At 54.4% G+C, this 14676-nt stretch overlaps 1 protein-coding gene across 1 annotated transcript; it reads left to right on the top strand.

Moving 5' to 3' along the window:
- The first annotated feature begins 2435 nt into the window (after positions 1-2435).
- Wnt10a (Wnt family member 10A) lies at positions 2436-13474 on the top strand. Its single transcript, XM_038340744.1, has 4 exons — positions 2436-2548; positions 3505-3767; positions 10559-10938; positions 12977-13474. The coding sequence occupies exons 1-4, from the start codon at positions 2436-2438 to the stop codon at positions 13472-13474; spliced, it is 1254 nt and encodes a 417-aa protein (XP_038196672.1).
- Positions 13475-14676: the final 1202 nt, after the last annotated feature.

The following is a 14676-nucleotide window of genomic DNA, read 5'->3' as shown; positions in this document are numbered from 1 at the left end:
TGCACTCTGTGTTTCTTGGGTCCTGCAGCAGAGACACTTCTCCCTCCTCAGACAGAGGCCATAAGGAGAAACCGCCAGCTACCCTGCCAGGCCCACAGTATTGTCCCAAGGTAGTTTCCTCTAAACATTGGGAGATGGTTCTGAACGCGGATCACCAGGCCTTGTGCCTGGGACGAGCTGATTCAGTACCTTGGGGCCTAGAATCAATATTCTCACAATAGCCTACCCTGAGGGGCTACACGCGCTCTTTCAAGTGTGGGAAACACTAAGATGAGCACTGGTCAGGGAGCAAGGAGGGCTGGACCTTGACTATGACCTCATTGACTGGGTCGGGTGGGGTCTATTCCAAATCTATTCTGGGCCTCATTTTCCCCAACAGCCAATGGGAACTTGATTCTCCAGCCTCAGATGCCCACCCTGGGGTTGTGCCTCCATCCTGTGTTGAGTCAGACCCGATTGCGGTGCCAGGTGATTGGGATTTGTTCCCGCAGCACCACGGTGGGGGAAAGTTGGGGGGCAGGGGGGCTAGGGCCAGACAAGGCTCTGGTGACACAGGCTGCTTCCTGCCCCCGGCTGTTTTTCCGCTGTCCAGCTAGACTGCTCCCTCATTGTCCCACCCTAACCCCAGCAGCCCCAAGCTCTTAATTCCTGACAGCTGCTATGGCTGCCGGCAGAGATGGGGGGAGAGTGTGCCATCAGCCTGCTGCTGTGCAGGCCACCCCCACCACCTGACAGTCTGGGGGCAAGAAAAGCACCTCCCCTCCAATTCTCCAAGAATGATCAATTCCTGGAATGGGCCCCCTTTGTCTCTGAGCCCAGAGGCAATGACAGTTCTCTTCTTAAGATGGGGGAGCGGGGTGGGAGGTTCTCTTCAGAGAGAGGGGGGCCCACGGGATGTGAGGGATGTGATTGTGTAGATTAGGAGACTTGTGCCCATTTCACGGAGGACCATGCCAAGCAAGTGGGATGCACTGTCCAGACCCAGGTTAGAGTCAGAACCAGAAGCTAGGGCCCCTGGTCTTTGGGCTCTTTCCCTGGTCACAGACACAGGACCAGGTTTCTACCAGCGGTGTGAGAGAAGGAAGGGACCCTGGAGTACTAGAGATAGGGCCTGTAGGACCAGATCCAGGACCAGGCACGTCTGAAACGTCCCTGGGCAACAGCAAGCTGCTTTCAGTGGAGACCACGCTGGTGCGGTGGGAGTCAGAAGAACTAAATCCACTTTAGCTCTTTGACTAATTTGCTGTTTGACCTTACATGAGTCATGGCCCTCTCTGGGCCTCCGTATTTTCTTGTGAAATTAAGAAGGGGGGGTGGATAAAATGTTCTGACCGCCTACTTTTGAATTAGAGGGTTCTCTAGTCCCTGCGCCCAGCTAGAGCCATCCTAAGGCATCTGGGTCTCAACAAACATTTACTAGAGTCTGGACCATTTTGCCTTCGGTAGCTCACCGACTAGATGAAGTGGGCGCCCTATTACTCATTTCGTAAAGGGACAGAGGGTGACTCCAGGAGCGACTTTGGAAAGTCACAGGGCAAGGCAGGGAGAAAGCCAGGGGTGGTCAAACCCCTTCCCCGGACCTCCACACGCACACCTGTCTCTCTAGGCAAGCTGGGGGAAGTCCCTCTCGAAGTTGAGAAGGCAAAACGGAGGGGCCGGCCTCTCCCCTCCAGTCCCGCAGGTGTGTGCTGGGGTGGGGTGGGACACTCCCCTGCAGCTGTGTTTCAGCTTCAGTGAGGCACATACACTTCAGGTTAACACACAGACCAGCACCCGGGTGCAGGGTGCCAAGAACCAAGACGCCAGTACCTCTCCTTCCTTCACCCTCTGCACACGCTCTCCCCCCCCTCCATCCCACACACACCGCGGACTCAGTGGCCTCGGGGACAGGAGCACTCCATCCCTGTCGTGACATCACTTGGGGTAGAACCCTTAGACACTACATGGAGGGGGGTGGCAGAGCTCCCCAGCCAGGACAGTCACTCACTCTCCAGGCGGTGGGGCTGGGCCAGACAGTACCGCCCCCACCGCGCCCGCCTTGCACACCCTCAGAAGCGCAGGCTCGCAGCGCGGCGCTGGGGGGGGGTTCCCCAGCACCTCGGCCTCGAGTCCCCAGCCTGCTGCACCTCCGCCCCCCCTTACCCTCTAAAGGCACCAGGAGTTGTCGCAAGGGGGCCTCGGGAAATTCCCTGGACCCTAGTGCCAGGAGGTGCCCGGTTCGCCCGCTCCCCATCCACCCCCCCCGAGGGCGGTGCCCGGGGGCGCTGCCCCATGGAGCGGGGAGGCGGGCGCCGTCTGCTGCGGGAGCCGTGACCTGAGTAGGAGCTGTGTGTCGCAGCCACCCCGCCCCTGCCGATCATGCGCAGGCGACCCTGGTTCGCCAGTCCCACCGGGCTGTGAGCCCCCCACTCCCGGCCTGTCAAGGCCCGCGCGCCATGGGCAGCGCCCACCCTCGCCCCTGGCTGCGGCTCCCACCCCGGCCTCAGCCGCGGCCTGAGCTGTGTGCGCTCCTGTTCTTCCTACTGCTGCTGGCTGCTGCTGTGCCCAGGTGAGCTCTCACCTCATGCTCCGCCCTCTTGGAGAGCTAGGACCCCCAGGCCGTTCCCAGTGCTCTAGCTGGGGAAGGGACCCTGGAGTGTGCTGTGCGGGGAGACAGGGTCACGGAAAAGTGCTAGTGTCCAATCAAAGTTAGTGATCTACCTCGGAGGAAAAGGTTGGACTGGTGACAGGATATGGGCAGTCCAGGGAGATAGGGCAGTGCCCAGGTGGGTGATGGTAGCTAGGACGGGGAAATGGGAATTTGGGAATAAGTGCCAGCTAGGAGTTCTTTCTACCCTGGGGGCAATGCACCCCCACTCCAAAAATAAGTTCAAATTGCCTCCTTCCACCTTGCGAACCATCCCAGACAGGAGCAGGAAAGGAGTTGAAGGGGTTTCCCCATCTCAGGTGGGGGTCAAGTGAGAGACTGCTGCTGAAAGGCAGTGCTGTGTGTGTGTGTGTGTGTGTGTGTGTGTGTGTGTGTTCCAGTAAGCTGGGTTGGGTAACCAGCAGTTTGCATAAATATATGTGTGACTATGAGAGTTTATGGGCCAATGTACAAGCATATGTGTGAATTTGTGTGTGTGTGTGTGTAACTGTATGATTAAGTGTGTAAGTGGTAAGTGCCCTGGTTTTCTGCTTCCTCCATAATGTGTGCAGAAGCATGTCTGAAATATGCCAATTGCTGAAGCATGGTTTTGGGGTAGGCTCCTGGGGCACCCTTTGAGGCATCTGTGCCTGGGATAAACTTCTAAAATACTGAGTGCATATATTTACCTTCGTGGGTGTGCAGCTGGGTGGATCGTGTTGGAGTGGATGGGGAGAGGCATGTATTCCTGGGCCCAAACTTAAGAACCAGGAGTTGGGGTAGAGTGATTATGGCCTGTGGGACAGAATGTGTGTTATTAAACAGGCCCTCACAGTCTCCCACAAAATGCTTAACCACCCCACCCCATATGCCTGCAGGTCAGCACCCAACGACATCCTGGGCCTCCGCCTACCCCCAGAGCCTGTGCTCAACGCCAACACAGTGTGCCTGACACTGCCCGGTCTGAGCCGGCGGCAGATGGAGGTGTGTGTGCGTCACCCTGACGTGGCTGCTTCAGCGATCCAGGGCATGCAGATCGCCATCCACGAGTGCCAGCATCAGTTCCGGGACCAACGCTGGAACTGCTCCAGCCTGGAGACTCGGAACAAAGTCCCCTACGAGAGCCCCATCTTCAGCAGAGGTAGCCCTTCCCCCTCAGGACCTGTACCCCAGAACCTGCTAGGTATCTCTAATGAACTCTCAAGGTGGCGCCTCCTTAGACCCCTGTATCTGCAAGCCATGTTTGCTTTCTGGTCTCAGAAAAGTATCTGGAGAGGTGGGGTGGGGGTGGTGGTAGGCAGAAACAGGGGTCAGAAGCCTCTCTAACCCTCTCTAACCGAGGGAGGCAGGGTCTATACCTGACTGCTAGATAAACAGAGGTTTATCCCCCTCTGTTCCATGCCTCAAGCTTCAGACTCAGAAAATATCCATAGCCCTTTCCTCAATTTGTGCTAAACTTGGTAAGCTTTGGTCAGGGTAAGGCTGGAGAGCCTGTGAGAGGTGAAGTGGAGAGAAAGAGAGAGAACTTCCTGTCACACAAGAAGGTGAGTGGCCTGCACTACTGCAGAAGCTCAGCCTGCTATGGATGCCACAGACCAGTCTGGGTTTCATTCTCATTGTCCCCCAAAGCCCTCACCGAATCAAAACCTTGGTGTGTGCCAGCTTGTGGACAGTGGCCCCTGCCCGCTTCCCCCAGTGCTCCGAGGAGCACTACCTGTTTTCTGTCCCCAATTCTGGATAACCCTGGCCCACGTAGACACTCCCTAGGAGGGCTGTGGGAGACAAGTAGTTTGGTCATTTCCTTCAGCTCCCACTGACCTAGCTGAGGCCTTGAATCAGGTCCCTGCGGCCAGATTGCAGCTTGGGTTTGTCTAACTGGATACAGTTTCTTCTCTCAGCTACTTGTCAGGGCAATGAGGGGACCTGGTAGCCCTGGCTCCTTAGGGTTTGAGCGATTCTAGTTGGTTGTGGAGGAGGAGGGGCGTAAACTTAGTGCCTCGGGGCTTCTGCGAGACCCATGCTTTAATGTGCCCCAACTGCAGAAAGAACGTAATCAGGATCCCCCCTTTCAGTAGAACCCATGTTTGCACCCCTTGGGCCCCCAAGTTAGGGGCCACCTCGTCCTCCCCCCCCCCCCCTCAGCCCCAGGCCGCTGCCCCGCCCCTGCGCGCTCCCTCCTGCCTCCCCCGCGCGCCTCGGGCGCTGTTTCTACCCGGCCAAGCCCAGCCCGACGCGTGTGGCGGCATGCAGCCGCGAACTAATCCCCGCGGGCCGCAGCAGACTGCTCTGCGCTGTTCTCTGTGAGCACTCCCCACCCCCCACACACACCTTGCCCCGCGCTATCCCTCTAGCCCCGCACAGTCAGATTATCCCTTCCTGCCAGCTGGGGGCTGCTGCAAGTGATCCCCTGCCCGCAGGCCTGCTCCACTCCCACTGCACGACGTCACCCACCCCACCACCCACTCCTCACCGCCCGTGCGCTCGCTGACACCAAGTGGCAGACAGGCCTCAGCATCTTCCAGGCTGCGGCTGGGCCAGGCCGGTACTCACTGCTTTCGAACTACCCTCTGCCACCCGGGGGTTGCTAGGTCACCTACTCTCCCCACAGATGCATTTCTTACTGGGCTCCTGCTTCAACTTCTGCACAGTGGTGGCTCCTGCAGGCGTTGAGGGTCTTTCCCCTGCTACCACCAGAGAGACGAGCCAGAGCCAGGGCTAGCTCTTCAGTCCTCTCCTCGGCCTCAGTGTTTCCCATTAGTCCTGTTGATCTCGCTAGCCTGAATCCAGGTGTCCCAATCTTACCGCTGACACCTAGTGAAGGACCTGGGGTCTTTGAAGGTTAGGGGAGAGTTTGGAGCCGCGCGGGTTTGGCGCAGGGCCAGGTGCTCTGGGTTCACCTGCAGTTTAATAAGCAGGAGGTGAGCTGGGAGGACGGTGGGGAGAGAGGTTAGGGGTGGAGGGGGAGACTTGCCAGGGCTAGCCAGGGCGGGGCGGCACCTAGTGCTGAGAGGGGGCGGGACTGCGGCTCCAGGTCTCCGTCAGCCAGCGGGGCAGGGCTCCTTTCCTTGGCCTAGGAACCCCGCCCTTCCTCAGTAGATTCTGCCCCCCCCCCATCCGTTGCAACACCTCATTTCTACCTCTCCCTCCTTAGTGGGGACGGCTCTGGGCTTTTGAAAAGACAGTTGCCATCCTCCCAACCCCCTTTGCCTCATCACCGCCCCTGAGCATGCCCGCCTATCTTGCTAGGTCCACCCTCCTTTGGGCTCATTTCATAGTCCATTTCCAGGTCCTCTTCTCCAGGACTCGCTAAATTTGAATCCCACCAAGCAACTCTTGGTGGAGGCTAGCCCCTGGCTATCGAGTTTCTTCCTCTATCTCGTCGTGATCCTTGTGGAGCCTGTCGACCTGGCTCGGGCTCCACACACACACACACACACACACACACACACACACACACACACACACCCCACATGCACACAGGCACACAGCTTTACTATAAGGGCTGACCCCTCTGATCTAGTCTGCTAAGGAGGCTCTTTTAAAACACATTCCGCTATACTTCATTTCAAGGACTACTGAGGGTGTGGGGGGGATTCCTTAGGTTTTTCTATGGCCATGTCACACTACCAGCAGATGGGTCTGAGGAAGGGAGGAAGGTAAAAGGTAGGAAGGGGGACAAACCCAGAAATATAAACAGGCTTTACATGGCCTGCAGACCGGAATGGGGGGGATGGGGACAGGAACAGGAGTCTCCAAGGGGCTTGACAGAGTCAGGGGAAAAAATGTTGTGAGAGGGCCTTAAAATCATGCTAACTTCTTTGCCCAGCCCTAAGGGCAACAGTGATGTAAGTGACCAGGCCACTGGTACCCTCAGCATCTTGTACTATGAACGCAGACAGGTTGATGACTGCCTGGGTGCTGGACATCACATCTATTAGGGGATGAACAGAGGACTCCTCCATCAGGCCTTCAGGAGGTGAGGACCAGGAGATTTGATTGTAGGAGGTTCAGGGGGCCTAGGCTTAAGTCCTAGCATGACTAAAGGAGAGTGTGGTAGATTCACAAAGCTGTCCCGGGAGGGAGCTGCCATGGTTAGGTGCTCCTGGGCCTAAGACCCAGCCACATTGGGAATGAATGGAAAGAAGGGGCCTGACATCCTGCGATAAGCCAGGGTCCCAGCCCAGGAAAAACTAGCAGTATAAGTAGCCAGAGCCTGCAGTGCAACATTCTGTAGTGCAGCATCCTAAAACATTGTTTCAGAGAGTATAGTTTTAAAAGCAGGCATCTAGGCTCTGGGGAATGTAGTGGCACTCAGATAGGGAAAATGAGGCACAGATAATCATATCTCAGGGTCATCTAAAGTCCTAGTATTTTGATGACATTATAATAAATTAGCTAACATGTATTAAGCACTTAGTATATTTGGGGCATTATACTAAAACACGGTATCCATGGTTTAGGGTCCTCAAATGGTCCCCACTTGGTAGGTTCTATTATTATCTTTACAAATGAAGCGAAGAGAGGTTGGGTGATTTGTTATTGGTCATACAGTTTATAAATGAACAGGAGAGCCAGGACTCCACGCAGTCAGAGCTCCTGCCCAACCCTCTCCCATATGCATTTGAACTACAAGATCAATGCCCACCAAACCCAGAGGTGAGCTGTACTCCAAGTACTCCAAGAAGTAAACACACACACACACACACCTATGTTTGAGTAAACACACCCACTCTGTATCATGCCTAAGTGTTCCCACATGCACAGCACAACAGCACAGGACTCCCCCCCAACTCCCGCCACCCCAGGCTTGGGAGCATGCATAGATGGTTTGCAAGGAGCGAATGGCGACCAGACCTTTATTCTTTCTCCTCCCTCTTTGACTTGAATGGGCAGAGCCTAAGCTTTTCTGGCCCTTCCTTGTTCCCCTGGCCCCTAAATCATCTTCCCTTCATATTCCCCTATCCTCCAAGCCTACTCCCCCAGCCCCCTTTCTGGCCGTTGGCTGCGGCCTATAGTAGCAGCTGACTCCACTTAGATGCTGGCAGTCTCTGTCCCAGATCAAAGGCAGGGCGGCTAATTGTGCATCTTAACAAGCCCCCCCCTCCTGCTCCGGGCAGCCCAGCTGGCCATGGCCCCACCCTTTTCCCCCTCCAGCTGGCCAGATGGCACAGTGCCTGCATCTGCCCAGACAGTTGGGGCCAAGACCGAAACTGGGGCCCTGAATGGGATCTGGGGCAGACCCAGTGGGCAGGACTTCTCTGAGCATGGATGCTTAGAGCACAGAGTGGCCGTGCATGCCCTGGTCACCTCCACACGTGGCTGTGACAGCTGTCAAAGGCATGTAGTGGGGAGTCATCTTAAGTTGCATGGGGTTTAGAGTTCCTTAAGGTTGTGGGTTATATTTTTCTGGATTCTTTCATGCCTGTCTTCACCAAAACCTTAAAGATGTAGGTGCCCCTGAATACCCTTCTAGACTCGATGCCAAGTCTGTACAGAGTCATAGGCCTGGAAATTGGGATATCTGGGTTTCTTTCTCAGCAGGAAGACTCAGCTGGAGCACATGTCCCTCAGTAGAAAACTGGTGGCCCTGGAAGGTGAAAAGAGCTAAGTGGGGGCTTGTTCGGCTCTGTAACCTCTGTAGCCTTGGGATTTCCCAGTTTGCATAGTGTGTGTGTGTGTGTGTGTGTGTGTGTGTGTGTGTGTGTTTGGTGGTGTGTGTTTTGGGGGTCGATGTTGAGGTCTAGACGGCCTCTGGAGGTCTGAGTATTGCCATGTGTCGTAAAGTAGACAGGTTGATGACTCTCCCAGCAATAAGAGACATGCTTAGAGCTCTGGAGATAAAAGGCAGTGGATAAATGCAGGGTGCTTGTCCAGGAGTTTTGGGTCTACCCTCAGGCTCCACCAGCTCACAGCAGTTTCTGCTCCCCTGAAGCCTGTGCCAAGTTCCAGGAAGCCCTTTGAAGGCTGCAGATCAATCTTCATCCCTTCCTGTTTGGTCCTAGCTGTACTCCTTACAAAACAGAAAAATGTGACCAGGATGTCATGAGCTAGAAAGAGAAGATGAAGAGGTAGAATCTGCTTCGCAGTAGACTTCCACTAATCCAAATGATTTGCTCTAGACATGGGTCATGAGCGGCTAGGCTCTGTCTTTGATCAGGGTGAAACAAAAAAATGATGTAAAAAATGTAGCAGAACTGAATGAGATCAGACAGCAAGAACACTCTCAATAACGGAAATGTTTAAGTAGTATTTGTTATAAGTGTGACACCATTCCAACTTCAAATTTAATAACTTGTTCAATTCTTGGAGGAAACAACTAGCGAGATAATGATAACACTTGTTTGCAGGGAGGGAAACTGAGGCACAAAGAGATTAAGTCTTTTGGCCCAGGACTTACAGTTATTAACAACTAGTCAGTAGAAGATCCAAGATTGGAAACCTCGGCACTAATCAGAAATCAGATCTTAGCTGATCAAAACCCATGAAATCTTTATTGTCATTTGTCTGAGCACAAAGAACTTTGGATGCAAAGAGTGAGGTTTAGGGCAGGAATGGGCTAGGGGTTATATATGGTCCCCTCTGGGAGACCGGAGGCTTTGTCCTCCCTGTCTTTGATGATGGAGTGGGAGGTTCCTGTCTGTTTCTTCTGAACCTCTGGTTTCCTTAAGGCCACCACCCTCCCGCCACATTCTGGGTTTCTTCCACAGGGATCTATGGCACAGATGGATTCTTCACCTTGTGAAGACAGTTCTTCTGGCTTCTCTCATTGCCTGCTCTCTTTAGGGTCCAGAGACTAGTCATAGGCTTGTACTAAAAGCTGCTTCTAGCTAGTGCTTTCTCAATGGGGAATAAGCAAAAAGTAGCCTTTAGGTCTGAGAGCTGGACCTACCTCTTGGGATAGACCTCTCCTGGTACAGGTCCAGGGCTCTCTCAGGAGGTGGCTCAGGCTGGGGCACCCAAAAGGAAAACAGTACAAACAGGCACCAGGCCAGGTTAGCACATCCCAGGGCCCTGTGAGTGTCCCAATCAGAGAGAGTTCTTTTGCCTTTTAAGCCTCTAATGAGAAGCAGAACCTGTCTTCCCACTCAGTTTGCAACCCTGCCTGTTACATGTCAGACACCACTTAGGACACTGGGGTCACCTGCACCAGCTTCAGAAGTTACCAGCAGGCCCAAGACAGAATGAAGGCAGGGTGGCGGGGATATGAGAGGGTACTCACTTTCAGTCAGGTCTTGTGTGCCAGGATAAAAACCACCAGGAGGGAGAGGGTTCCAGGCAAACCTAAGATGAGCACACCGCGCTCATCTTAGGGGTAGGGCAGATGACCTTAGCCTGCTGCCCACTGGCATCTCCTGGGGGATGGAATTCCATCACTTGTAATTTATTGTTTGGGTTAAACATCACCTTCTTTCTTTCTCCAGGCTATTTTAAAATTGCAGATATTACCGGAATGAAGGCAATAGATTAAGTGCCTGATCTGAAAAAGAATGTGTTTGCAGGGCACTTTCTGCCCTGGAGAAAAGATCTAGACATACAAATCCCAAGCTTGCTAAGGGGTGTCAATGACAACCAGAAGGGAGTGCAATTCCTGCCCCCCATTCTTTTTATTTATTTATTTTTTTTCTGCCCCCCATTCTTTTACATCCCCTTTGAATCTCATGGCATGCCAGCAAGTTATCCACACCCAACTATATCCCCAGTCGTTTCTACCATGTTTTCTTGGTCTCTTGTTTCGGGTTTTCTTTTTCCTTAAAGATTTATTTTTATCTTAGGTTCATTGGTATTTTGCTTGTGTGTATGTCTGTTTGAAGGTGTCAGATCCCTGAGGAACTGTTGCAAACTGCACATGGGTGCCGGGAATTGAACAGGGCTCTTTAGAAGAGCAGCCAGTGCTTTTAACCGCTGAGACATCTCTCCAAACCCTTGCCACAGGTTTTCGAGAGAGTGCTTTCGCCTACGCCATAGCAGCTGCTGGAGTGGTGCACGCAGTGTCCAACGCGTGCGCCCTGGGTAAACTACAGGCTTGTGGTTGCGACGCCTCCAGGCGTGGGGACGAAGAAGCCTTCCGTCGGAAGCTGCACCGCCTGCAGCTGGATGCGCTGCAGCGCGGTAAAGGCCTGAGCCACGGGGTCCCAGAACACCCTGCTCTGCCCCCTGCCAGCCCTGGCTTGCAGGACTCCTGGGAGTGGGGTGGCTGCAGTCCGGATGTGGGCTTCGGAGAACGCTTTTCCAAGGACTTTCTGGACTCCCGGGAGCCTCACAGAGACATCCATGCACGCATGAGACTCCACAACAACCGTGTCGGCAGGCAGGTGAGATTCACGGTCATGTTCCCAACTGCTAATCGGGCTCCACATCCGCTCGGGGTAGTTCCCCCCACTTCTAGGAATCACACTACTTCCCCTGTTCAGTAACCTTACAGCTGTCTCTTAATTCAGCCAGCAACATGCCGTGGGGACCCCTTCTACTGTGCGCTGGAGCATCGCAGAGGGCCTAGCGGTACAGAACAACTTGCTCCTCCCATTTTCTCTGCTGACCAACAGAGACGGGAGTAGGCAGGCATTCAGGACCGGGACTGCCACAGCCTCCTCCCCTGTAGAGGCAGAGCTTGAAGATGACCCGTCATGTACCCCAGCTCTAAATGTCTCACAGCCCTAGGAGTCTTGAGCTTTCTGTTCCGTCTGCCAGCAGGGGACTCTTGCCGACTGAGGACTTCTATGATAGCTTCCACCTTCTTTCTCCTTTTTTTGGAATGCTCACACTACCTTAAAGTTCCTTCGTGTAAAAGTGACACCAGTGATAATAATACACACACAGAAGGGAGGAAAAGCATAGTAGACTGAATTGATCAAACCTTATTTATGCGTTAGTAATTTGTCCTGAGCTATCAGCCTGCCTACTACTTACCCATGGAAGTCAACATTCTTAGTGCTCAGGTATGGAAACCTATGCACAGAATGACTGAGAAACGTGCCTGAGGTGGGACGTGGTAGTATCTCCAGTCAATCTCCTATCTCCATAGTACTTTTCCCTTCCTGGCAGTTCCATCCCCTTCCTCCTCTTTACCCTTCTGCTCAGCCCAGTTCCTGACTTCTTCTCCAAATACTCTTTTTTTCTCTTGGCCTCTGAGCCCGCCCCAGTTCCTTTCGCTCCCTCCAGTTGATTCAGCCATTTCCATCTTGGCTTCAGGTGAAGGTGAACTGAGACATGCTTACCCTCAGGTCCCATGCAGCTCCCACCCAGCCTTACCCTGTGCGTGGGGCTCCCTTTCCCAAGCTCCTGACACCACCCCAGCCCAGACCAACAGGGCCTCCTCCTTGTCCTTGTTAAAGTGGTTAATTAATGGCTGCAGCCTGTGGGAAGCAGATGTGCTGGAGCTGTTGGCCTAGGGAAGCTTGGGGGTGGGGCGGGGTGTGTGTGTGTATGGGGGGGGGGTTCCCACGTGGTGCTGACACCACAGGCTACACTTGTGGGCTATGAAGCCCTTCAATGCCCAGAGCAATAGGTTCCCTCGCTTATGGCCTTTGTGAGCAGTTTTGAAGACCCCAGATCCTTCCTTGCATTCCTTAAAAGTCCTTGCAATGGGGGTTGTGGGGAATATGGGCAACTTCCAGTGGGGGTGTCTATAAGGGTTCCACTAAGGGGTACTTTGGGAGGAGATTGTAGAACAAGTTGAGCACTGAGTGAGTGGCAAGTGGGCTTCCCTTTGAGACCTGGGAATTAGTCTGCTCCCAAAGGGCTGACAACTCGCCAATTGCCAATTGTCCGGGTTCTGTTCTGCAGTCAGGGAATGCTTCAGCACCTGCTGTCACTCAGTGTGAAGAGAGTAAACTCGAGTTGGAATAAAGGCAGGAGGATGTCTCCTTAGCTGCCATCTTCTCCCCTCACCTGGTTCCCTGCAAAAAGCTGCAAGGCACAGCTGGGGGGCTGGGTGGCAGTGGAGGGGGCCTTTCCTCACTCACCACCTGGAGGGAGGCCAAAGGCTTTGGGGTTGGGAGGTAGGTGAGCAGGCACCTCCTTGCTCCAGGGAAAGGAGAGGGAATTTCCCTGAAGATTTAGGATCCCCAGGGCTCAGGAAGCAAGAACCCCCAGGCCCAAGGGCCCCCTTGCAGTTGCTAGAAAGGCTGGCGAGGAAGGAAGGAGCTCGAAGAAGGGAATTCCCCCAGAGCCTAGCCAGATGGGAGGTGGGTGGGAGGGGTGCAGGAGAGCCTGAAGAAGTTCTGAGCTCCAGATTCAGACCTCAGTATTTGCTTCTGTACAATGGGAGCCGGTTTCCAGCCCCTGTGGCCGGGGAGGGTTGGGACACTGGATGCTAGCTAGTCTTATCCCTCTCGGTGTCTCTCTCTGTAGGCGGTGATGGAGAACATGCGGCGAAAGTGCAAATGCCATGGCACCTCAGGCAGCTGCCAGCTAAAGACGTGCTGGCAGGTGACGCCTGAGTTTCGAGCAGTGGGGGCGCTGCTGCGCAATCGCTTCCACCGCGCCACGCTCATCCGGCCGCACAACCGCAACGGTGGCCAGCTGGAGGCCGGCCCCGCGGGGGCACCCTCGCCGGCTCCCGGCACTTCAGGGCTGCGCCGAAGGGCCAGCCACTCCGACCTTGTCTACTTTGAGAAATCGCCAGACTTCTGCGAGCGCGAGCCGCGTCTGGACTCGGCGGGCACCGTGGGCCGCCTGTGCAATAAGAGCAGCTCTGGCCCGGACGGCTGCGGCAGCATGTGCTGTGGCCGCGGCCACAACATCCTGCGCCAGACGCGCAGTGAGCGCTGCCACTGCCGTTTCCACTGGTGCTGTTTCGTGGTCTGCGAAGAATGCCGAATCACCGAGTGGGTCAGCGTCTGCAAGTGAGCCGACCCAGGCTCCTCTGGGTCTCAGGAAAGGTTCTCCACCTGGTGCCTGGCTTCTGTTGCTAGCGATCTGGGCCAGGCAGCAGCATCTTTGGCTTCTGAGAGAGGTGGTTGGCTCTTCCTCTTCTCAGGATCTGCAATCACCAAACGGTCCGGACCTGACTGACACCCACTCTGTGGGTTCTCCTCTTTCAGCTCCTAGCTCAGACAGCTGGGGGTGATGTTGGAGACTGCCCCACACCATAGGATATGTCACCAAAGCAGCCCAGCCTGACAGACCTATCTCCTGTCATTTTTCTCCCCTTCTCCACTGAAGCTGATGCGCGCCGGGCAGGGGGAGCAAACTAAAATGAAGAAACACGGAAAACCAGGCTGAAGTGATTCTATAAAGGCCCAGACACCCTCCTGTGAAGGCTTCTGCCCCTATCACTCATTTGACAGATATTTATTTTGCACTCTTTGTGGCACTCTTGGGGAAGAGAAGCCTTCTGGAGTTTACAGGCTTACTAAGGGAGTGGGCAATAAACCAGTAAACACACAAACAAGGTTATTCCAGGCAGTGTGTGGGCTATGGGGAAAATCAAGCATGGCACTGGGTATACATTGATTTGTGGGGAATGGGGCCCTTTCCTCCAAAACTAGCAGCCAGGGAGATTTCTGAGTTGTGATATATACAAGCTGAGACCTGCAAGGTGAGAAAGAGTCATACAGAGACGGGGAAGGGCTTTGCAGACAGAACAGGGACCCAAATCTCTGAGGGGAGAGAGACCTCTACCTATTGGAGGAGCAGCAGAAATCAAGAGGTAATAGGAGAGACTGAAGATTGGGGCAGCTGGGCTAGGAGCTGGGCTTTATTTAAGAAGAATCTGCAGAGAAGAGGCAAGAAGTCTTAAGCAGTTGTACTTTGATTCTCTTATGGGGATCTGGCTGAAATGGAGACAATCTGATAGCCAGAAAGCTGGTTACGGTTTACTGGGACTAATACCTAGCCCGAGCCTGGACTGGATGACAGCAGTCTGGGTGTCTAGAAGGAATGGGATCCAGGGATCCAGAGGCCTTCGTGCCAGAACTTTAACCGCCCACTTTGTACCCGAGCCCTTTGCCACAAGCCAGGACGAGTGGCTGTGCCCAGCAGCAGCCGGCAGCAGAGACAGGCGGCACTCTGGGAAGAGTGATCCTGGGCAAGACCCAGCTCAGCCCAGC

Source organism: Arvicola amphibius, chromosome 8 (genome assembly GCF_903992535.2).
Source record: "Arvicola amphibius chromosome 8, mArvAmp1.2, whole genome shotgun sequence".
NCBI lineage: Eukaryota > Metazoa > Chordata > Mammalia > Rodentia > Cricetidae > Arvicola > Arvicola amphibius.
The sequence above is the reverse complement of the archived record's forward strand: the minus strand, read 5'-3'. Positions and strand labels throughout refer to the sequence as shown.